Here is a 25395-nt window from a genome sequence, read left to right on the forward strand (position 1 = left end):
ACTGCCTCTTCCTCCTTCACAGACCTAGTCCTGAAGCAGCCACACTGGTACCAGCTGCTTAGAATTGGCCATGGATAGCTGAACACGTGAATCCTTTCACTCTGCTTCTCCTTGGTAATCCTAATTCACTTTTTGTCCTTTTTTTTTTATCTGACTGTTTTCACCCAAGAATGGTGTCCCTGACTAATCTCCAACAGTGCTGCTCAGTGTTGGGGGGCGGATTTCGATCCTTCACCTTGTATGGCACACTCATTCTTTTGGAATGATAGGCCCAGACAGTTAGCGACCATTTGTAGGTGGTATCTCATCATGACACTTAAAAACCTCAGATTTGCAAATTGGGTGGGGTGGGGGTGTGCTGGGAGCAAGTGCGGAAAGGCATGCTGTATTTAAGAAGATTCAAAGGATCTGCAAATCTGGAAACAGATTGGATTGTGGGCCATGCTGATTGAGGATTTCCCCCCTAAAAGGAAATGCTTGCCTAATCAGCCTATCAGCTACACTTTGCTGCACCTGCCTACATCCTGTCTTGCAGCTATGGCTTTCCCTGGGTGGCCCTGGGAGAGGAACATGTAATACCACTAGTACACGTGAGACTTTGTACTCCAGGCCACTGGCTATTACAGTGAAGTCCAGAAAGACTTGTGGCACAGCAGGAAACCATTCATTCTGTGACATGTGAAATAGTGGGCTCAGAAATGGCACATTGCCTCATTTGCAATGTAAATTAAAGAGGTGTGGGAACAGCTGTTGTGTATGTGCCCACATCATTGAAGGTGGCTTGAAATTGGATAAGCACACAGAATCTTTGGTCTTTTATAGATAGAGGCACAGAGTGCAAAAGTAAGGACGAACCTTTCGTAAAACATTGGTTCAGACTCAACTGGCATATTGTCAGTTTTGGATACCATGTACTAGGAAAGGTGTGAAGGCATTAGAGAAAATGCAGGAGAAAAAAAATGACAAGATTGGTCCCTGGGATGAGGGATTTCAATTACCATGATAGAAGAACCTCCAGCTTCCTCGGTCTATCTAAGGAGGAAAAGGTGTAGAGAGATCCTTAATAAATGTATTCAAAATCCTGCATTTTTTGAACTGAGTATTTGCAGAGCAATTGTTCCCATTGGCAGAAGAGGGGGGAGAGAGGGGATGGGGGCACTGATTCAAGGTTATTCATTTGAAGGCACTTAGCAGGGTTACTCAACTGGGCACTAAAACGGTGGATGAGCCTCTTGAGTGGACATCAGCTGGGTGAGAAGGCAGCCCATGAGTTTTCCTGCTCGGGATTTAATTGGGCAAATAGGGAGATAGTGGGGCCCTCGCTCTGTACCTTGCAACCTGATTAAATGCCCTCCCTTCCAAACTTGCTGCAAGGTAGAATTTAATGCCCTTTTCAATGATTGCACACTTCCTTTTTGTGTTTATTATAATTTGGAGTTTATTATTTGAGCAGATTGGAAAGCGGGAGCGGTTTTTGCTGACTTAGTTTCATATTAGTTGGTAGTTTAAAGATTCAGAATACAGCACCTTTTTTTAATTTGGGTAGCACTCTCGGTACTGCACTGATTGGTCAGCCTGGATTGTGTGCTGCAGCCTAAAGGACTAGGGGGACAAGAGTGATACAGTTAGGTAGAGACTGAGAAAACATCTCCTTGGATACTGAATAGAAACCACTGCATGAAGATGGGGGTGTTCACTGTTTAAGATCAGAATGAGGTGGTGATGATTGCAGAACCGTTCCTTCTATATGCTCGCACACAAGCCTTGCTTAAGCAGGCAGTCATTCAGGTAAACTGTCGAACTAAGAATTTTGTAGCTGAGGATACCAATGGTGCATTTTGAGTAGTAACGTAATGTTTTCAAACTGAACTGGCAGATGGAGATGGTGAACTCGAATTGTGCTGTCTAAGTGTTGGCATTGGGGAAGAAAAAGAAACAGTTTCTTGGGGGTAAGCCAAAATTTAAATAGTGAACAAATCAAAATAATGACCTAAGCAAGAAAATCTTCAACCACTCCTTGAAGCATCAAGTTCCATCTTTGCCCCACTGTTAGTGTAAACAGAAATCATTGCTATAAAAGGAAGCTTGCTCAACACTGGAAAGGAACTGAGAGGTTAAGGAGCAAAGTGATACGGAGGTAGTTAAAGTGGGAGGTATCTTGAATGGAATAAAGATGCTAACAACGTTGAGTGTACTTCATCCAAGTGGCAGCTCACCACCACCTTCTAAAGCACATTTTTGAGGATGGGCACTAATGGAGGCATCTTGTGAAGCCTCACCTCCCAGAATGAATAAATAATAAGTAATGTAGACCAGTAGGGCTAAATAGCCTGTCTGTTACAAGTTTGATAAATGTGGCAATGCATTAGCTGGCACTAGAAAAATAGCTATGTTGTGGAATTTTCACAAAACCCAAGTAGAAACGTAACTTTCTCACTAGTACATCATGCCGACTGGTGCACACTTGCAGTATTTCCACTCTTGCTTTTACAATTTTAATTACTACTGCAAGAAAACGATGGAAGTGCTAGTGGCATGCACAAGAATTGGATGGAATTTCATTAGTGAATCCCACTGTCAGCTGACAATGCTGCAGGTGAGGTGGGGGTGCTATTAAAGAGCCTCTTAGACAGGGTGGTTTATATCTAGCGAAGTGGAGTATAAGAATGCAGATGTTATGTTGCAGCCATAAAATAACCTGGTTAGATCCCACATGAAGTGCTGTGAGCAGATATGGGCACCACACCTGAGGAAAGATGTATTGGCCTTGGAGGGTATACAACGTAGATTTACAAGAAGTTTTGAGGAGAAATTATATAAATTAGACTTGGTTTTTCTCTAGAATTTAGAAGGTTAAGGGGTGGTCTAATCAAAATAAAATGTAAATCCTTAGCTATTAACAGAAAAAGGCAGGATAAAAATCAAGTATATCCACAGAGATAACGGGAACTGCAGATGCTGGAGATTCCAAGATAATAAAATGTGAGGCTGGATGAACACAGCAGGCCAAGCAGCATCTCAGGAGCACAAAAGCTGACGTTTCGGGTCTAGGCCCGAAACGTCAGCTTTTGTGCTCCTGAGATGCTGCTTGGCCAAGTATATCCACAGATTGGAGATGCTCGAACTAGGGATATAGTCTAAAAATTGGGGCCAGGCTGCCCAGGAGAGGTGTTCAGAAGCTAAACACACAGGGTTAGGATGTTGGGTCAGTTGTTACTTTTAAATTTGAGATGAATACATTTTTGGTAAGGAAAGATGTTACAGGATATGGACCAAAGAGAGGGCTATGGAGTTAGGCCACAGATCAGCCATTATCTCATTGAACGGTGGAATGAACTCGGCTGATTTTTAGCTTCTTTTAAATCTAAATTCCACTTGTAAATATTTCACAATACATTGACTTGATTTGTGTGTTGCTGTTATATGTTGACACACACTTAGTCAGAGCTAAATGTGCTGGCATGACTCAGTTTGGCACACATTGGTTACAGGAGAGGAAGGATTGTTTCTTCTGCAATAAATAGAGACTTTTTAAAAAACTTATTTACTATTCATGGGTTCACTTCCTGGAAATGCTGAACTTACGTGCAGAGCAAAGACTCTGCTAGTCAACATCCTGAGATGGACACGCATGGGGACTGTACTTGGGCCACATTTTAGGTCCTTAATTTTATTACCTTGACTGACTGCCCCTTCCCACTTCACTGTCCAATGCCTTGAACCCACCCTGCTGCTTCCTGTGGATCTTTCTCTCTCTGCTCCTTCATGTACCTGAACACATTCCTGCTCCCAAACTTGCCAATCCCATGACTGAATTCAAGCTCTTTTTCTCCTGTTCTTTGTGCCCCAGAGTTCAGTGAGGAGCACCATTGACCTCAGGCTGATTCTTGCATACCACCTTTTAAACAAACATGAATTGGGTGCCACCAGATTCTCATGACACCGTTGACTTTATCTTGAATATAGGTCGCAGTTTGAAGAAAGTACACTCATAAGTATTCACACAAACCAACCATCATGTCACTGTAAGAGCTGTCCCATTGCAAACAGGTCACTAACTTAATCTCTACAAATCAATCTGATGTCAGGAAATCCAAAATTTCACATCCTGCCTAATTCAGTCACTGCTCCCACCCCACTCCCACTTTACCCATGAATGTCAGCGAAATGGGCTGTTACCTCTACCCAAGCTTGGGCCTACCTGTTATTCCACTCCTTCACCAAACTGCTCTCATGCCAATTGCAGTGAACAAAATGCTCTGCTGTGTTAATGCAGCCTCTGAGCTAAACAAACCTCCTGTTTTCCCAACCACACCCCTCCTTACCCCCCCCCCCCCCCACCCCAACGTGCAATTACAATGAAATGGGGGCACAATACAAGTGACATTACTCAAGCAGTTAGATTTGTGACAGCAAGGGGAGAAAATTATTTATGGGGAAAGTGTTTGTTTGAGACAGGAGGCTTCTTGATTGTGAAGGGTAAAAGTCAGTCAGCCTCTGGCTTATCACTAGGCATTTGTTTAATTTCGCAGTAAATTTTCAGCTGATTCAACAGTGGAGGATGTTGCAGATCTCTTAAAAAAGCTCTTTGTCAAAATACATTGCACTGTCTAAGCTGATACTCACTCAGACAATTGCAGGAGCTGGCATAAGGGATGATCCCATCTTCATGCACCCTGCAACCTGTCTGCTATGGCTGTACCAACTGGTGCCTCCCTCTACCCTCCCTGTACAACAGGCAACCCATTGCAGCGGACCATGATAAAATCACTTTGCTGAACAAAATTGTCAGTGATGCATTTTCCAATAGAATGACCAGAGAGCTTTCATCAGCTCTTTCCCAGCCCCCAACCCCGTCCCCTGCAAATCCCCTTGGAAAAAGTGATCAGTTGTTGGAGGTGGGAGGAAATAACATGCCATAGAATATGTTAAGGGGGAACAAGGAGGGTCGGATTTTCTTTGTGCTGTGTGGGGAATGCCAGCACTAATTCAATGGCCTTTTAGTGCTGTGCTACAAAGGTCCCATCTTCTCGTCCCTCGTCTGAGGCATGGTGACGTCAGGTTAACGCACCACCAGTCATCTGTCTGTGATGAGAGATCAGCGCTGTGGTGCTCTGGGACTGTGGTGACTGTCATAATATCATCATGTAGACGTCCCTCATCTATTTTATTGTGCCCAGCCTAGCACCAGAGGATTGGGAGATGGATGCACCCAGACGTACTTTCCAGAAAAGATACTTCACTGAGGATCAGCCTATAGAACAGGCTCCCTAGGGACCCAGTGGAATAAGATTCACTCAGTCAAATGCAAAATTGTTGAATTTCTTCCCAGGGAGGAATAATTTTGGGGGAGTATATGAATAATTTGAGAAATGATATGGTTACTTTTTTCCACCGTATCTTTCAAGGAATGTTAGTGTGTTGCCAAGTCCAGGATTCATTGCCCATCTCTTAAATTGCTTTTGAACTGAGTGGTTTGCTCAGCTATTTTCGCGGACCGTTAAGAGTCAGCCACATTACTGTGGGTCTGGAGTCACGTATAGAACAGAATGGGTAAGAATAGCAATTTCCTTCCTGAAATGGGTTTTACAACAACCAGCAACAGTGTCATGGATAATATTACTGAGGCCAGCTTGATATTCCGGATTTATTCACTGAATTTTAAACTTCTCCAGCTCCGATGAGGAGCACATAACTTTGGACCTGTAGTCCTGAGATTTCACCACCCTTCTGGATCTGTTGGAATTGATTTGTTTAAGTGATTCACTGCAGTGATTAGCCAACAATTCCATTAACCATTGTATTATGTGACAAGCAGCATGCTAGGAACTAAACTAGATGGACTTTGGAATTTTTTTTTATTCAGCAATTCCTACATTTCTTGTGTTGATGGTAACGTAATTATTTAAACTAATTCTGTAAGTCACATTTAGTTTGAGGCAAAGAGATGAGCCTTGACCCAGCTTTCCCTGTGACAACGTGGGCTCTTATCTGTTGTTATCTGGCTCTTTCTGCAGAAATTTTTGCTTTTTCAAGTACCAATATCAATCCCTTTCAAGTGATCATCTGACCGAATCCACAGATTTGAGCTATTTCTACAAACTCGTGCCAGCGTCTTAATGCGATTTGTGGATGCTGCTTACTATGGGATCTGGCCACCGTGCACACTGCTGTCTCTAGCCAGACAATTTCTGCTTCCAGTTGGCTGCATTTCCAGTTTTACCTTATCACTGTTTACTCCGTTAGTCCTGTCAACATTTTGTTTGCAGTTTAATGTGCAGAATACTGATTTACAGCCCTCTGGTTTGGCCTTTCCATTCTTCACTTATCTTGATAGTATGTGACTTCAGCGTTACGTCATCATCTTGAACACATTCAGTTCCCATTATACTCCAGTCCGTGGTGACAAATAATTCCATATTCCAGCAATGCTCTCTCCCATAAAGGATTCCACTAACCTCCCCTGCATTGTCCTCCAGGGACTGAAAATGTTGAAGCCACACTCTCTGCTAGCTCTTCTCCAGACAGCAGGAGAGACTAAGTCATTGAATGTTTCCAAGGCAGAGGTTTGACAACTTAGTCTGGAATCTAAGCTTTTTAGAAGTGGGCGTAGCAGTATGGGTGGGGGCTTAGGCAGGAAAGCAGGTTGAGGGTCAGTTGTGGTCTTATTGAATGGCCCAGAGGGGCCAAATGGCCTACAGCTGCTCCATAATCTCTCATACTCTAATTCTGGGAGGATGACTTATGAATGGCAGGTGACCTTTTATAAAGAAGCCATTGCTTGCTTAACAACAACACAATTTGATGTCTTTAAAATGCCTACACTTCAGCGGCAAAATAATCTATCGTGTTACCTGAAGTTACGCTCTTGTTTTTTATACTTGAGCATCTGACTTCCTGTAGGGCCTAAAGGCCACTGGCATACGTGAAGTTTTAAGATAAGCCTTCAAATGTTCTCGTGGCAAGTTTGTATCCTACCTGTGCACACAAAAATCATTTTACAGAGAAGCACCCCAATAACAGATTCCAAATACTGTTTCGTGTCTTTTTTTAAAAAAAAAGCCCTGTCGCTCACATGATTCTACACTGAAGGTCAGTTAGTATCTGCCTGACTCAGGAAGCACGTCTGCTGTGGTTCCAGTTCAGTCATGGCAGGTGAGGACAATCTCAGTCCTCAATGATTGACTGCCCCCTTTCTCCCTCCTTTTCAGTGGTTAACGTCCAATAAATTCCATGTGTGAGGAGCTCCTGAGCGCTCGAAGACTCAAGTGTACTCTGGGCACTGCGTGAGTTAGCATTGTCTGTTTGTCCTTCTAGACCTCACCCAGTGACACCATCACTTAATCTGCAGCTTTTCTCTCACTCTTCTTAGCTCCAACCTAATGTTATGTGACTCATCCCAACCAAAACATTTGCTATCATTGCTCCCTGTCTAGTTCCATTCCTCCTTGTGGGGTGGGAGATCACTATTACTACTCCTGCCTCAGGAGTGCTTCCTTCGTACTATCATGTGATATATGTCTATAAGTATGGACGGACATGGCTGTGTTGATTCTTCACTTTTAAACAAATGAAGATGACTCTTAAGCCCCGTGCTGTCATGGCAGCATTCCCTTTCGCAGAGACTCTGCCTTAAAAGATGTGGTGGTCACAGCCACTTAGTTATAAAATCAACACATTGGTAGGAAAAAGGGAATCACAGGAAGGGAGGGACAAAGTAGAGTATCACTTATTCCAGACTAACAGGCTGAGGTCCTACAGTTCTGACTTCTTTGCGTCTATTCTCTGTGCGAAGAGGATATTGCGGTAAAGTAATGGTATTTGCCAGGATAAAAATAAACATGAGGTATCTGAAAAGCAGTGAGGAGTTCTCCATAGTGGATAAGGTACCAAGACTAGATGGGATGCTTTCTAGGTTACCGCGGGAAGTAAGGCTGCGAATTATTGAGTGTGAATCTTTAAATCCCTGTGGATATGGGCTAGTGCCAGAGAACTGGAGGATTGTGAAAAGAGGGACACCAAGATACACCCAGTAACTGAAGGTATGACAGTGTGAGAAATCTCTGCAGAGAGTAATCTAGGACAAAAATAAATGACATTTTGAAAAGCTTGTCTTAAGTTAAATTCAACACATTGTTAAAAGAAAATCATCCTTAAAGGATGAAGATAGTCTAATGAGCCCCAAAGAGAGACTTCCTTTTCAAAAAGGAATCTATTAATGTCGAGGGAACTGCTGAATGCTTGCAATTTTAAACACTTGCGGTAACAAACAAAGCAGCATAATTTTAAATAAAAAAAGTGAGGTTTTTTGTTTCACATAATTGAAACTACCTTGATTCATGTTTTTTTTTGTTACAGGCAATCAATATTCACCAAAAATGTGAAACATTGACTAAGTTAGTCACTTTTTTTAGGATTTATGACAGTTCTTTTGACTCCATTGCACTAGCTGACAGCAGAGTTCAATTTAATCTCTGGACATGGTTACTGCTGATGAGATGCAAGTCTGTAATTGGCAAGGGATGCCATTGCTGATGACCTAAAGTCCCCACAGATTGTTTGTTAGTTTTTCCTGACTCTTTCGTTGAACGATGAGCATTAATGACACAATAATTGTGGACAATCCTCAGACTCTTCCTGCCTTCAGCACTGTGGTCTTTGCAATATTAAATATGACACACTTTGTAACAGAGTCTGTACTGTTCCCAGGGCCTTCAGGATCTATTTGAAAACTGTTCCAATTGGAGGGAATCATTTTTAGTTTCCGGTTTGTTAGTTTTGAGTTCTGAACTGCCAAGTGGGGAAATAAATATTTTCTAATCAGCTTGTTTAGATGTGTAATAACATAACTGGAACATGTGGCACTTGAATTTGGGACTCCTTGCTCAGAGGTGGGGGCACTACCACTGCACCTCAAGAGCTTTTATAGGGGGAAAATCACCAGGCTAAAAGCCAGCCGCCTTGCAATTAGCTTTCCATTTTCCATTTGCTTTAATTTGTTCATCTGCATGTATCTCCGAGGATTTTATGTGAAATTGCTAGGTTTCAATGAGGAAGCGCTAGACCTTTCAGATAGTGGTGTTACCACATATCTGCTGCCCTTTATACTTCGAGATGGAAATATTATTTGAGAGTTTGGAAGGTATTGTCTAAGGATGTTTGGGGAATTTCTGCAGTTCATCTTGTAGATATACATACTGCTGTTACTGAATGTCGCTGGTGGAGGGAGTGAATGCTTTGTGGATGTGGTGCCAAACGAGTGGGCTGCTTTGTCCTGGACAGTGTCAAGTTTCTTGATTGTTGTTGGAGCTGCACTTGTCCAGGTAAATGGGGAGTGTTCCACCACACTCCTAACTTGTGCCTTTGTAGATGGTGGACAGGCCCTGCAGAGCCGGGAGGTGAATTACTTGCCACAGTGTTCCTCGCTTCTGGCCTGCTCTTGCTGCCACTTTCCATTTACATTGTGGATCCATTGAGTCACTGAGGGCAATCCCAATGATATTGATAGTGAGAGCTTCAGTGATGTACCCCATTTCCTTGGTACCATCTGCAGTTGGGAGCTCTCTACCTTTTTGAGGGTGGGCAGTGTACGACTGCACCTAACAAGGTCATGGGAAGGTCGGAGGGGATTGGGTGGTTTGGGCGGTGGGGTAGGGATACAGGTTCAGGCTCGTGTAGGTGACTTTTGGGTCAGGATGTGTGAATGAGGTTCACAGGAAGGATTTATCAGGAAGGGAACCTAGACATTCAGGGCCTTGCTGACGCACAGTGTGGCTGGGAACCCCTACCTGAAGTGAGCTCACCATCCCCTTCCATTGTGCTGGAAATCAAAACAATATAATGGGGAAACAAATGGGCTGTGACCACACCTTGAACAGACAAAGTGTCTTGAGAGGTGGAGGGGCCCGACAGGAGGTTTCTTGTGCTGGCTGCTGTCCTGTCACCTTGTGAGCAAGGGATACCTGGGCTCAGTGCCAGGTTCCTTGCATTGCCCTGTTGCCACCTTGTCAATCCTGATGACTAATGGTCAGGGCAACAGAAGGCAGGTATTGTGCACATATCCAACCGACCCTGAGGGCATGGGCCTCCATGACAACTGTTAACCTGTTCACGGAGGCGTTGAAAAGGATGCTTGAAGGAGCTGGGTCCCTGTGGCATTGCTGCCATGCTTCAGTCTCTGGGCAATAGAGGCCTGGCATCTGCTCCTGCTCTGCCCCCTGCTTACTGGCACCACTGTGTACCCTCCTGCCTGCGGCTGAGCAGCTCCTGAAGAACAGGTTGGTTGGGTGTTAAACAGCAGTACCTGCGTCTTGAGTGAATTTTAAAAGAAGTGTTTGGCGTGCGAGTGGTCTGGGATGGTTCTCCCTTTTGAGCGACTCTGGAGCTGTTGCACTGAGATGCTCACCTGCTCCCAACTTTTCTAAATCCAATATTGTCACCAAGATGTCAATATCTGAGCTGGCAGAGGGTGCAGGGGGTGGCCTCGCGATGCTTCTCTGGAAGTTTTTCCTCCGTATTGGAGGTTCCTTTTTGGAGCAGCTCGCTTCTCCACCCGCTGTGGCCATCCCATTGGTACCTGCTGGGTACAAGGGAGAGAAGGTATTGCCGCGATGAGCAATGAATGACGTTGATAGTGGGGTTAATGTGGGAGTGGCAGTGGAATGAAGAATGTTACTTTACTCCATCATTGGGAAACGGATGTCTCTGCATCCCCAGCAGCAGCAGTTCCAGCTCTCTCCTCCGAGGGGCAGGATTCTCTCCATGCAGTGGGTGAGGAGCTTGATGTCTGGCGGCTCTTTCCATCTTTTAATTATGGGTGTCCTTTTTTTTAAACTCTGCAATGGGGTGGGGATTGACTGAGATGATAGTGACTGGTGAAGGGCCTCGTGTGACTGAGTCAGCAGTGAAGAGGCCATTCAGAGTCCGCAGTCTGGGGAGTTAGGGGCTTGCAATGAGAGTGAGCGGGGTATGATTTTTGCTGACAATGAGTGGTAGAGCATTTATGGAAAGTGGATGCAGTTGCAGAGAGGAAGTAGGTGTGCTGCTCACCCTGATGGAGTAGAATATAGCACTGCTGGTCACCTCTCCGGACCATAGAAACAGCACTGCCTCTGGGTGACCCCGGACTAAGCCTTTTCTGCCAGTTCTTCGGAAAGAGAGTGACTCTCCTTTGGAGATCTTTCTGTCAGGACCTCCTGGGTCCCTGTTGGAGAGTCAGTGCTATTCTTCCCTGTTCCGACACCTTCGGAATGGCCGACTGATCAGGATAGAATGCCCGAGCTCCTGCAGATCCACAGCAGCTATTTTTTCCAATGGCGCAGACATCAGGGATAGATATCTGCTGAGTGGCAAGTTGTGCCAGAAATGGGGTGAGCTAGAACTTGTCTAGCAGAGGGCCAGAGTAGGTCATGATTAAGGCAAGTTTGATTGAAATGTGGTGAGAGATCTCATCCTGCACTGAGAGCAATGTGACAAAACTAATATTTAACCAGAAGAAATTAAGCTCGACCTGTAGAAGCTGAATTTTAACGCTGAGGAGTTTCAAATGACAGATTCATTCAGGGGAATGAGGAGAAGTAATTGAAATAAGTGCATGCTTAAATTGCAAAAACCTGGGAGCATAAAGACCAAAATCTTTCGAGTTATTAGGATAACCCTAATAGCTGTGGAGAAAAAGCAAGGGGGTAGAATTCTTTTGTCATAGCCAACAGCATGGAAACAGACCTTTTTTGTGGTCCAACCAGTCCATGCTGACTATTTTACCAAAATGAAACCAGGTCCCACTGACCTGTTGTTGGCTTGTATCCCTCAAGCTTTTGATTCATGACCTTTATCCTAATATCTTTCTAACACTGTAATTGTACCTGCATCCGCCACTTTCTCTGGCAGTTCGTTTCCACACATGAATCACTGTTTTAAAACAAAAGGTTGCCCCTCATCAGCTCTTTAAATTTTTCCCCTCTTCCCTTAATGCCTCCCCCCCCCCCCCCCCCCAGTTCTGAATTGCCGTACCCTAGGGAAAAGGCACTTGTCATTCGCTTCCGTCTCTGTCCCTCTTGATGTTTTTTCAACCTCATTTTGAGGTTACCCCTCAATCTCTGACACTCCACTTGAAAAAGGTCCTAGCCTTTCCAGTCTGTTTTTAAATCTCAAACCCTCCATTCCTGGCAACAGCCTGGTAAGTCTCTTCTGAGCCCTCTAGTTTAATAACGCCCTCCCTATAATGGGGCCACCAGAATTTCGCAGAGTGATTCAGAAGAAATCTCGCCAACGTCTTGTAAAACCTCAACATGATGTCCCAACTCCTATACTCGCAAGTCTGAGCAATGAAGGAAAGCGTGCTGAACATTGTCAGAACTACCCTGTCTACCCGTGACACAAGTTACAAAGAAATATGTACTTGAACCCCTAGGTGTTTCTGTTCTACAAAACAACTCAGGGCTCTACCATTAACTGTACAATATGTCCTGCCCTTGTTTGTATTATCAAAATGCAAAACCTCATGCTTATCCAAACTAAATTCCATCTGCTGCCTCTTGGACCATTGGCCCCATTGATCCCAATCTCTTTGTAATCTTAGAAAACTTCCGCTGTCCACTAAAGCACCAATTTTGGTGTCATGTGTAAACTTACTAATCATGTCTCCTATATTCTCATCCTAATCATTTATATAAATGACAAACGAAAGTGATCGCAGTACCCAATGACCTGGGTGTTGATGGATTCAATCCATGTTACAACGCTGTAGGTTCTACGAAGCTTTAGGAAAGCATTTGGGATCTAGCAAGCCTTTGTAAAGATATTCATTGTCTGCCTCTCCTGTCTTTTGACGATCGTTTGAAATTCATGGCACCTTGTCGCAGACTCTTAAAGCAGAGGCTTTAGTCTTTTCCCATCTACTGTATTGACAGGAGATGTAGAAAATTCAAAGACCATGGGATAAGAAAATGCTGGGCTTGCTGGCAGAGCAAACGGTTGATTTGGGCTAGTTAACTCTTCAGAGGAGCTGGGCTGACGTTTATGGAGATGGTTCTGTCATAATAAAGGCCTGACTAAATCACTACGATGAGCATGCATTTACATCTCCTGAGAATTTGAATTCATGCCTCCAACTGAGGTTTGGAATGCACTGCATGAAACATGACAGAAGATTTGACAGTAACTTTCAAAAGGGATTTGGCCATAGACCTGCAAATCTATCTTGGGTTTGAGGAGGGACAAATGTGATAGAGCTGGGAATGTTGAGATTGTCTAAATGTGCTGCTGTACTGTAAGATTCTATAAAATGAACAAAAATCTGATTGTTTTGCTCTTCACTTTTTTTCTTGTTGTTTCTCCCTATCTCCACTTTTTTTTGTTCTGTTCTGCTTGCAATTCACCTGCTTATTCTTCTTTATTTTTCTTTTGTTAATTCTGCAGACATTTCCCCTGATGTTTCCTGTGGCTCTTCTCACAGCATGCTCACCCCTAAAGATCCAACCTCACCCCAGGCCTCTCCAACAGCTGACTCCTCGTACCTGATGCAGCTTTCGGGTGGCTCAACGTGGTACACGGGGATGGGACCGAACGAGCTGCCATCTGCTGGCCCAGTGTTGGATTGCAGCAGTGATGTATCTGACAGCCTTGGAGAGAAAGGCCCAACTGACGAGGATACCCGACCTCAGCCTGAAGGAGCAAGTTGTGACATGGACGCGGATAGCTCGTATCCCGAGTCGTCGTCATCGGCAGCATCTTGCATCCAAGAAGGCCTTTCAGAAAGTGAAACACAAGGCACCCAGCAAAGTGTGGACCTGGATAGTGAAAGGGCAGCCGTGTTTGTAGCCAACGCTGTTGATGGGGCACAGCTCCTCAGTGCAGACATTAGCTCAGGGATACCCAAAGAGGAAGCGGGTGAAAGAAACCAGCCTGGACTGGCTGGCCTGCCTGCCACTGCTGACCCAGTTGTAGAATCGAGACAAGATAGTTCTGAGGCCAGCATGGGCACGTCCTTGGAAGAGTCAGAGGTGAGCAGCACTTCGGAGACGGACACCCTGTCCAGGGAGGAGCCAGATGGGGACATGCAACTGCTAACTACCAAAGTAAGCAGAGAGGCAGAAGCAACTGGTTTGAAAAGGGAGGGAGATCAGGATCTGTCTGACTCGGAAACAGATACGTCACTTCAGTTGCCCCTTGTTGAGACAGTTACCCCCATTGTCAAAACGGATCTTGGTTCACTTGAAGTACACGATGAGAAACCAGTCGTTGTGGAAACCATTTCCTCTGCTGCCCATCCTTCCAACATCATAAACAGTGGTGTTGAGGCTTCACTAACATTAGGTCATCAGGCCATTTCAGACACAGAGCCTGAGCTGCCTGTAGCTGTTGATCATCTCCACCTACTCACTGAATCAAGGGCTGAAAATGCTGAACCTTCTCAAACTCAGGATCAAGTAACAGTCATCGGATACACTGCTATTCCCCTGTGTTATTCAGAACCCACCAAAGAATCGTTTGTGTATCCCAGTGCTGTGGACTACATGTGCAGTACTGATTCAGACCTCTTTTTCTCAGCGCCATCAAGTCCAATAAAGACAGCATGCAGTGCCCCAAATTATTTTTCTTACTCAAAGTTCAGCTTGCACGAGGAGCCTATTGAAATCCTGGAGAGTGAGGGCAGCGAGGGCATCTGCTCTCCACCAACCTCTCCCTCAGGATCTTATAGAACTGCGGAAGGAGGTAGCTGGACATCGTCTGGCACCCCAAACACTTCGCCATCATGCTCTCCAAACTTACTGGCAGAGGTTGAGACAATGGAAGTGTCTGCGTGCTATGTGGAATCATTATCTGCGTTTGCAGAGGAACTCCACGAAGACCAGTCTGACCAAGTGTTGCCTCTTGGCGATTCTCCTTTTGGTGTATCTGAAGAAGAAACTTGGACTGCTGTGGAAGAGCCGACTGAAAGGTGCCTTACCGAAACACAAGATAACCTTGCTCCTTTAGCGTTTGATAGTGAAAATCTTGACACCAGTGAAGAAGACGATGAAGATGAACAGGAGAGTGAACATCTTCAAGATCAAGATATTTCAAGTGCTGGGCCAAGGTTAGTTGAGGGAAACGATATGAATCGACAATCTTGCACAATAGACCGCAACGTTAACCAAGAATTGCGGCACGCACAACCAATATTGCAAAATGCTACAATCGCTTTGCATGGAGGACCTGACGAAGCCTCTGCCATCAGTCCAATATCTGTTCCTCAAGAGGATGACCACTCGGAGTCCGAATATAGTAGGGAGTGTGGGTGCTCCACCCGTGGTGGATCAACTTACGAAAATACTGAAGCAGCTCTGGAAGAAATAGCTGTAGTACCCCCTAATGCAAACGACCCAACAGGGCTGTGTATGCCAAATGTAAGCACAGAAATTGGTGAAAGTACAGGGAAATATAAGACTGAACCTGTTCAAGATCCAGTTGAGGACGAAAGCACAATATCAGTGGGATCGCATGATAATGCTAGTTGTGATGAAACAACACACAGGAGCCTGACTTCGGATTTTGACACTCTAATGCAGGATGATGCAAATACCGGTCATGGATCAAGTCACAGTGGGCATAGCATAATTTGCACAATAGGTAACTACTTGCTTTCAACTGAGGACCAATGTGGTTATAGTAAACCATGTGGCGATGTCACTAATGGTGCTCCTCTTGCTGCTTCTGAGGAGCTTGTTGAAGATTATGCTAACGCCTTCAGTGAAAAAGAGGGCATGGAATTGAAGATAGAACCTGATTTGAAACTTGAAACTTCAGTTTCATCTCAACCCAGTCTACAGTTGGAGTCGTGCAGGAAGATGTCTGATACACTTTGTAATTCTGAGTACGATGGTTCTTATGTAGATGAAGGTAAGCTTGAAAGATCTGTGCCTTTAGCTACTGAGGTTTGCATTCCAAGTGATGAACCATCCAGTGGAAATTACAGCTCCACACAAGTTAGCTGTTCACCTGAAGACTCCAACATCGCAAGCTGTTGTGAAGTGGGGACCTCTGTGTTACCGCAGTCTCCTTACGAAGTTGTTGATGTGGGAATTGGTAATGAGAGAATGGTACCTGCAACCCTGCTGTCCTTTAGAGGCAGCATTATTTTTGAGGCAGAGTCTATTGAAGTTACTTCATTGTCTGAGGTGCCCCCAACAGAAACAGAACTGGAAAGCATTTCAGAGGATGTTGGTGATGTTGATACAAATGATGATCATATTGACAGTAACTGTAATGTTGGAGATGAAGAGGAAGACAGTTCCGTGTCGTTTCTTTACTCTCTATCAGAGACTTCTATCACTACAGGAATTGATGAAACCTTTGCATTTCAAGATACGACTTCAGAATCTTCTGCTTCTGCATCTCTTGAGGGAGAAGATGAAAGAATTGCTCCAGAACACTATGCCCTCTTCTCGGGAGTTACTGAATTACAGATTGAAGGGTCAAAGGGTGAATCGGTTGATTCAGGAAGTGACAGTGAGGCGGAAATGTCATCTTCAACCTCCTCTTCAGATTCTAGAGCATATGAAGCCTACTGTGCTGCTAGTATGACATGTAAAATGACATCTTTGCAAATAGAGGAATCTGATTCAGTTGCTGATGATGAGGAGCCACCTCCTGCTGAAATGGAAACACAGGAGACTTGTAGGAAAGAACCGGAGGACACAGACCTTGATAGTAAAGGTGAAGCACAATTGATGACAGAAATCTCTCAGCAGCAAGCTTCTGTGTATGTCACAGTCTCACAGAAGGATTCCTTACAAACAGACACATTGTCTGAAGATAAATGCATTTCACAGACCTCTCCCGGTGCACCAGATGTATCCCTGCAAAAATCATTGTTTGGGTCTGCAAAAGACTGTTTTTCAGAGATGATGCTAGAGGCTGAAGAAAATGAGATGTGTTCAACTGATTCGGACAGTGATGATCTGTCATCTGGATTGTCAGCTTTTGAACAGATGACCCATGACTCGGACCCATGCGAAAGGCAGTCCCCAGAGGTGGAATTTCTCCCCATCTTTGGTCAGGTCCAATCAGAGAGCTGTGCTGAAGCAACAATAACATTGCAAATTACCAAAGAGCTCAAACGGACTGAAGCAAATTCAAGACCCACTTCCCAGTTGAAAAATACCACTCCTACCCAGGACATTACTAGAGATGAGCTTGACTTTGAACTGGCTTCTAATTTACCGGAAGGCATGAATAAGTTTGATTACTGCTATCAAGTTGCCAGTGTATGGTCTGAAGATGGTGTGAGCAAAAGGCCCAATTCTGAAATGCCATTAAACTTGCCTGTTGATCTGCCTGGTGATTCTGACTTGCCAAATATCAGTTCGAGTGAATCAAATTCTGAAAGCAACAATTCTGTCGACCCTGCACAACAGTCATGTGATACTAATCAATACGTCCTTGGGAAAGCTATAGATTCTGTTAATGCTGATGACAACATCAATGAAGATTTGATGTCAGCTTTCACAAAGACTGACAATCAGTACCCGTGTGATGACCTAGCTCTCGAAGACGCTCAAAAATCTTTCCTTGCCAATTCTTTCCAATCAGATCCAGAAAATGCAAACACTGTTGGGTTATCCTCTCTCAGCAGATCACAAATTATAAATAATCATGGAGAAGATCTCAGGCCACTGTCTCCTTCCAAACTGTCCTCCTCTGAGGACAATGTTGTCCAAGAGCGTTATGATTCTTTGTGTGCACAAAATGCTGAAGTCTTTACAGAAATATCACCTGAAAGTCAACCAGCTATTGGATGTAAAAACATCATTGCTTTGGGATTCACAGGCATGCCTTTGCCTGACTGTGCAACCAATGTTGAAAGCTTTGGTGAAAATACTGAGTTGGCCACACAAGAATCTCTCTCCTTGTCTGGTGTAGACCTGTCTGTAACAAATGCAGGGCTGAATAACCTTTCCCGTTCAACAAGTCCTGAACAGATAGCTGGAGCATCAAAAAACAACCCTGAAGGAAATAACCTGGAGCAACATAATGAGCCTCACAATGTGGAACAAGAGGTGATGAACATCATTCCAGTGGACACTTTAATGAAGGAAGCCTTGGGCGATTTTGCCAGTGAGCCAATACCTGCATCCTTGAGTTCCTCATCAGAAACAGAAGATTATGACATGAGCAGTGAATCTGACTTGTCTGAGCATGTGTCCTCAGTTAAAGGTCCTGAATTGACAGAAGCCTTGGAAAGTTCCTATTCTGTCAGTGAAAACGTTCCTTCTTTTCAGGCAAGTGCTCAACAGGACATGACTGTAACAGAAGATACAAAAAGTGACACAGGCTTAACTCGGGAATTGGGCAGTGGCACTGTGACCAGGTACTCTGAGCTGTTGCTGGAGAGACCAAATCAAGAATTTGGAGGTCAACTGGCTGAAGGTGGGACAAGAGGTGACAGTGTGGTTTACCCCAGTGCCAGCCAAGAACACGTTGAGGTAGAAGCTAAAGTTGGCAGTGATCAATCCAACTTGTCTGATCCTGAGTTAAGTTCAAATCTTTTATTAAGAAATACCTCCTCATCACAGGAATTTATTGATTTGATAGCACTTCCAGATGCTGAGACTGGAAATTCTGCTGGCCAATTAAAAGCTTCTATCTCAGAAGCTGACACTCCTTCATTAACACACTCGGAAAGTCTATCTGAAGGGGATGATATTTCAAATGAACTTCCTGGTTCACTACCTGAAGGTACTGATTGGGAAATGGAATCTCCTGATATGCTACAATACAGTGATACTAGTAAGTTAAAAGGCTTAGATACAATACAGAAAGTGAATAATGATCAAGCACAGCCTTTAGATGGCTTACCAGATAATGACGACACCAATCAATTGGGTCTTTTAAAACCAGAGAATGTTGTTGGTAAGTTCTTAAACCAGATGCCAAAAGATGATGATCAATTCGAGCTCTCTCACAGTAACTCAGAAGATTGCTCTGTTAATTCAAGAGCTGTAGAGACAGTGGTCAGAGATGACAGGAAACTGGAGCTATCAAATGCATTCCTCGAAGATAATGCTTTCAAATTAGACATCTTAGATATGGTAGTTGAAGGTTTTGGCCAGTTGGAACTTGCCGATATACAGCCAGAGAATGATGCTGGTAAATTAGCAATTGCAGATGAAGTGGCAGGAAATGATAGTCAAGCAGAAGTTCCTCCCACCATACCTAAAGATGATATCTGTAAAACCACCATCACAGGCGAAAATGAAGAAGTCATAGATGTTTTATCAGAAGATAATTCCTTTCAACCAAAGACCGTGACAAGAATGGGAGAAGCTGCTTTAGAAGGGGATGCAGACAAACTAGCCACTGCAAGTATCACCCCAGAGTGTGTGAATCCTATAGTGGTCACCAAGGGTAAGCGACAAGAGGATTCCGATGATCAGTTGAAGATCTCCAATTGCGGACTAGGAGACAATGCCGATCTGTTAGGGATTGCTTCTGAATCAGAGACTAATGATTCAGTGATATGTGAAGACAAGATGTTAGGCGATTCACAGATCGGTGATGCCCCTGAAAGCTCAGACACATTTGTAAAAAACTCACCTTGGTCGTCAGAAGTGGCAAGAGATCATAGTTCCCAGGTGGCAACATTTGGGAAACAATTGCAATGTGATTCTAGTGAAGCAACAGATGTAGATGAAACCGAGCTCTCGGATATGTTACCTGGATCTGAGGCTTGTAAATCAGAGGTTGTGGACACGTTACCAGGAGATGGTGGGAATTTGGATGATGTACCCAATAATTTGGAGATCGCAGATGTTGTGTCAGAAGAAATTAATGAAAACCTTATAAATGATTATGAAGGTGAAGAAGACAAGCTTACTGATGGGTCACAAAACAATTGTGTTGTGGAGATAGTGGATATGTCTGTCGCACATATCACTGATGAAGTAACGTTCTCCAGCAGCTCACCTGAAGGAAATGCTTATAAACTTGATGCTGTCGACTTGATGTTGAGGGATAGTGCAGACAAGGTTACAGATGATTCACAAGTTGCCAATAATATTTCTGATTCAGTACTGGAAAACGATAACAATATGATAGTGAACTTGGATAAGAGTCCGAATAATGATGATGATGATCAAATAAATTCCTCCACCCTTCCACCAGGTGGCGGCGTTAGTACATTTGAAGTTGCAGGGGCAGCATCAACAAAAAATGCTGGAGAAAATGAACTCTCCGATAACCAACTGAGAGATGATGCTTGTCAATTGAAGATTGTAAACCCAGCATCTGAAGTGGAAGAAAATCTAGTCATTAATGCCGATCTTCTGGAATCTGTAGCAAGCGTTGACTTCTGTCATACTGAACTCTCTGCAATATCACCACGTCTCAGCACTGGATCAGCAGAGGATTTAAGTTTAGAACAAACAGATACCAATTCGCAAACTGAGCTCTCGAGCCCAGTTTCAGCAGTGAGTGATCATCAACAGGAACTCTGTACAACTGCATCAAAACCTTGTTATGACTTGGAGATCTCAGTTTCTGAAAGAGGATCAAACTCTTCTGTCATGGAATTATTAGAGAATGTACAAGGAATAACCGATGAAAGTCTGGAGGCTTCTAGAAATTCGACAAATGATGTTGCGGAGCTATTTGAACAAGATACTTCTGATGATCGCATTGTGACCATTGATGCCACTCACCAAAATGCAACTTGTGAAACACCAGATGGGTCAAACTTTGAAATGGGAAGCTCAGGCTATGGGAGGAGCCATGATTTAGCTGAGGAAGCAACTTTAGAAGTTGAGGAGGTTTCTGAGGTAATGTCATTATCTGGAGTTTCAGAATTTGCACCAGAAGCTGGTGTTGATATTCCTGCTGGTGAGTCCAGTATCTCAACAGCGGGGGTTTTCAGATCAGAAGGTGCTGAGATCTGTGGCCATCCTGTTTCATCAGAGCCAGTTCAGGTAGATTCATCCAACTCTTCTGTATGTCAAGTGGCACAAGATACCATTCAGGATTTAGAAGATGGAAAGGTAGGCCAAGGTCCACCTAATGATGAGCTGGATTTGCCTCAATGTCAGGAGTCTGAAGGATTGAATTGGCCACTTACCCATGATGCTCCTGGTTTAGAAGCAAATTCATTTTCCAGTCCTGATGTAGAGCAAACTGTACCTGATGCTCCTGTGGACATTCAGAACTGTGAACAGTTATACTCTAACAAAGCAGACAATAGTGCACCATTGGACACCCCTCAAAAAGCTCTCTGCTTGGTGGGTGATGATGGAGAAGAAAAGGTTGACATTTATCACCATGCTTCACTTGATGTGAGTGGTAACAACACTCAGGATAAAAAATTGGGTAATTCACATCATTCTGAGCATCTCGCCACCATTGGTCATTCACAGGCAGAGACACCAACATTTGATACATTACTTGATGTATCTTGCAGTCCTCCAGATAAATCTCCTGCATGTCCTCATGCTACATTGAGTAACATTCCTACTGCATTTTCAATGACAGAATTTGGTTTTACTCCAATGCCCATCTGTTCTGTTTTAGACCTTCCCTCCTTAGATAAAGCTCCTGCCACAACCTCTCCTGAGCTGGCTAACAACTGCTTTTCTGCTGTGTCATCCTCCCCATCATGTAAACCAACTTTAGGACATCAGGACCAAGACACTTTCTCAACGCAGGCTGTTATGACTGCAAGTCCATTAGCCAGTGATAAAAATCATGAAGAGTTTAAGCTGCCTGAAGTGGATATGGGCGAGAAAGCAACAGGTAGGGAGTTTCGGTTCTGTGCGAGATGAGAATTGAAATGCATTTGCATTTTTATTGATTTTTGAACAACATTAAGCTTTTTTGTCATTATTTCAGTGTGTTAGTTTGGTTCACTTGACATTGTCCTTTTGCATGAAAGTGGGGGGTGTGTTCCAATACGACTCCAGGACTTGTGTGGTGACTCTGTTATGAGGAAGCATTACGTTATGTCTGAGGCTCAACCCTTAGGATGTGATATTAAACTGATCTGCCCAGTTTGCTGAACTTAAATAATACTGTGGTGTTTGTAAAAGAGCAGAGATGTTTTGCTGTATGCTCATCAATACATAATCCTCGATCAATTCCTTTTTTAAAAACATGATTTATTTTACTTTTTCTGTCTTGTGGGAGCTTCCTGTGTACAAATTCCTGGCATGTATCACAGTGATAAAGCATGAACAGATGTAGCAACACGAGTTGGGTGTTTTTAGACCCTCAAGCCCTGTTCTGTCATTCAGTTGGATCGGTGCTTCCCCAGTGTTGACCACATGATTTGAAAGTTGTGTGACCTGTCAGTGAGGATTGTGATAGGGTAGATGTAGGAGGCCTGAGAGAGCAGGGCCTTGCTGTCAAAGTGGGAGCTCAGCTGTTCCGAATTGGCTAGAACTCCAGGCCAGCCAGGAGCTAGTGATGCCAACATTTCGGCTTAAGACTGCCCCCATTTTGAGCAGCCCTGAATTGCATCATGACTGTGTTTCATTTACATTGCGGTCACTGCCTCAGTAGCTGCAGTGCATACTACCTACCTGATGCACTGTAGAAATTTGCCTAAGATCCTTAGACGAGACCATACATTTTATTTCCTATCTGCAGTAACTTCCAACTTGAAGGAGAAGGGCAGCAGACACCTGGGAACACCACCACCACCTGTAAGTTCCCCTTCAAGCCACTCGCCACCTGACTTGGAAACATTACTGCTCCTTCAGTGTCACTGAGTCAAAATCCTGGAAAACCAATTTTGCCATATTGGCATTATGGATGTGTACCAAATGGATTGCAGCTGTTAAAGAAGACAGCTCCCCACCTCATTCCCAAGGCTAGCTCACCCCAGCTGTTAGCTATGTAAAAACAGGACTTGATTTAAATTGGGTGTAAAAAAACATAAAGCTGTTCTAAAAAGTGCCATTATTACTGATATTATTTATTCTGCCACGGAAAGAACCTTGCCTAAAATGATGGCTTTCCTTGTCAATCCCTGGACATAGTCTGCACCTCATCTGTACAGAGGCCTGCAGTAAGGGTTGAGGGAGGGACACTGGTAGGAGTGTGGGATGTGGAGTAGTCTGTTAATTCTCTTCAGTTAGTTTTGCCATTTAGTTAGATTATGACTAATCAGTATTTCAACTTCATTTACCCTTTTTTTGGCTCTGTATTCCTTACCTAGCGCAAAAATCAATTGATTCAGCATGCGTGGCAGTGCTTTCAGGGGCTGGGATCAGAATTTTGGTTTTCTGCACCCTAACTTATCCGTCTAGGTTTTTTTGCCTCTAATTTTTATCAACTTTCTTTCTTGACATGCCACCTCTTAAAAATCTTACTCTGTTGTCCATCCCACATTGCCCTTCAGAAGGTGGTGCTGAGCTGTCGTTTTGAACCGTTGTACTCTGTATGGTGTAGACACATCTACAGTGCTGCTAGGGAGGGAGTTCCAGGGTTTCGACCCAACACAGCCAAATATCATTCTGAGCCAGGATTGTATGTGACTAGGAGAGTAACACTCAATATCGTACAAATCTCGAATGGTGCTGGATATTGTGTGATTATTTAGTGAGCGAACGTCTCCATTTCAGACTTTGTTGGATGAGCAGCTGAACATGTTTAGATTTAGGAAACTACTCTCAGAAACTTGTGCAGTGATTCCCTGGGGTTAGATGATTAACCTGCAACTACGTCTTCCTTTTTGTGACAGAATGCTAAACAAGTGGGAGGATTCCCATTGACTCCAGTTTTGTTCAGGGCCCTTAATGTCAAGGGCAGTCTGTGAGCTCTCATCTTTAGAATACAGTTCACTTGTCCAGACTTTGACCAAGGCTATATGGGTTTGAGAGCTAAGTGGGCTGAGCTGAACCCAAACTGAGCATCACTGAGTGATTACTGTTGTATAAAAGCTCCTTGATAAGACAGTCAATGATCTCTTCCTTTACTCTGATTTGAGAACTAGCTGATGCATTACAATTGATGGGTTAGAATTGCCCTGCTTTTGTGGCCAGGACATATCAATGCCATGTTTTCCCATTGGTGGGTAGGTACCGGTGATGTAACTATTGAAGCAACTTTGTCAATAAATCTGGAGCATCGTATTACAAAATGGAATCTTGTTAAGGTCCACACCCTTTGAATCCAGTGTCTTCTATGCTTCCTTCATATCAGCTGTATTGAATCATTTTAACCTTGTAAATCCTTTGTGCGTACTATATAAAATCATAAGGCCATAACAGATAGCATGGGTGTAGCCGGTTCTGCTATTACACATTCTCCATTATTGAGCAAGATCTCCACTTTCCTGTTAGTCTGCTATAACCTTGACTCACTGGTTGATCAGGATTGTGTCTAATTTGGCCTTGAATTTATTCAATGACCCAGCTTCCACTGCACTCTGTAGAAGAGAATTCCAATGACTAATAACCCTCCTGAGAGAAGAAATTCCTGCTTGTTTCTGTCTCAACTGTGGACACTCCCTCTACCCCCTGGTTCTAGATGGTGGGAAACATCCTTTTCAGTATGTACCCTGTCAAGCCTTTTCAGAACACATATCTCATTCTTACCTCTAATGAACACAGGCCCACAGCTCAACATTTCCAGCACCTACAATGTTTTTTTTATATATTCATAAATTACCTTTAAGTATTTCAGAGAGTCAGCAAAGTATTTTTTTAAAGTCTTTCTTAGTTCGCTATGTTTTCCTAAATTACAGCAGTCTGTGTACAAGGATAGTAAGAACTGCAGATGCTGGAGTCAGATAAGTGTGGAGCTGTGTTCTTCCAGCTCCACACTGTTTTATCTGTGTACAGGAACATGTTTGGGACCAGTCTGGAGTAAATGATCAGTTGTTGACTTTGTATGAGACATACCTGTTGACTCAGACATTGGGGAGAAATCACCTGCTGTTCTTCGAAGTAACATTATGGAATCAATTCATTGCAGATGATAGCTCTGACAATGTAGTATTCCCTCACTGGAATGTCCTGTCTCTGGAGTGAGACTCAAGCATTTTGACTCTGAGGTGAGGGTAGACTGCATTTTAAGTTTACATTCTTGCTATTTTGCCTTGATCTCAATTTGCTGCTGCAGATCTTTGGTGTTTAGTGTTGAGAACCTGCTCGGTGTACAAACCTCCAAGACTAGCCTTTTCCAAATGTCCTGGCTTACAAATTTCAAATTGGAGAACCCAGCAATGAAGAAATAAAAGCATGGTTAGCATGTTGAATTTTCGTGAGCGAGATTCTTGGAGTTAAGATGCAATAAGTATTTCATAGACTTCTTTGCAAAGAATATTTTAGGACAATGTCAAGACACATCTCACCAATTTCTCTTTTCAACTTGGTGGGGTTTTGCCCTGTGGCCTGCGTTTCAGTGCTTTCTCGATGTTTGTTT

The 25395-nt window shown here is 43.7% G+C and overlaps 1 protein-coding gene across 1 annotated transcript in view; it reads left to right on the top strand.

The window, feature by feature from the left end:
* LOC125451648 (uncharacterized) overlaps nucleotides 1-25395 on the top strand; it is a 69606-nt gene that overhangs the window by 17684 nt on the left and 26527 nt on the right. The window contains exon 2 of the mRNA XM_048529053.2: nucleotides 13420-21762. Within this exon, the coding sequence (XP_048385010.2) occupies nucleotides 13420-21762 (8343 nt within the window). The remainder of the gene's footprint in view (nucleotides 1-13419; nucleotides 21763-25395) is intronic.

Source organism: Stegostoma tigrinum, chromosome 5, assembly GCF_030684315.1.
Source record: "Stegostoma tigrinum isolate sSteTig4 chromosome 5, sSteTig4.hap1, whole genome shotgun sequence".
Classification (NCBI taxonomy): Eukaryota; Metazoa; Chordata; class Chondrichthyes; order Orectolobiformes; family Stegostomatidae; genus Stegostoma; species Stegostoma tigrinum.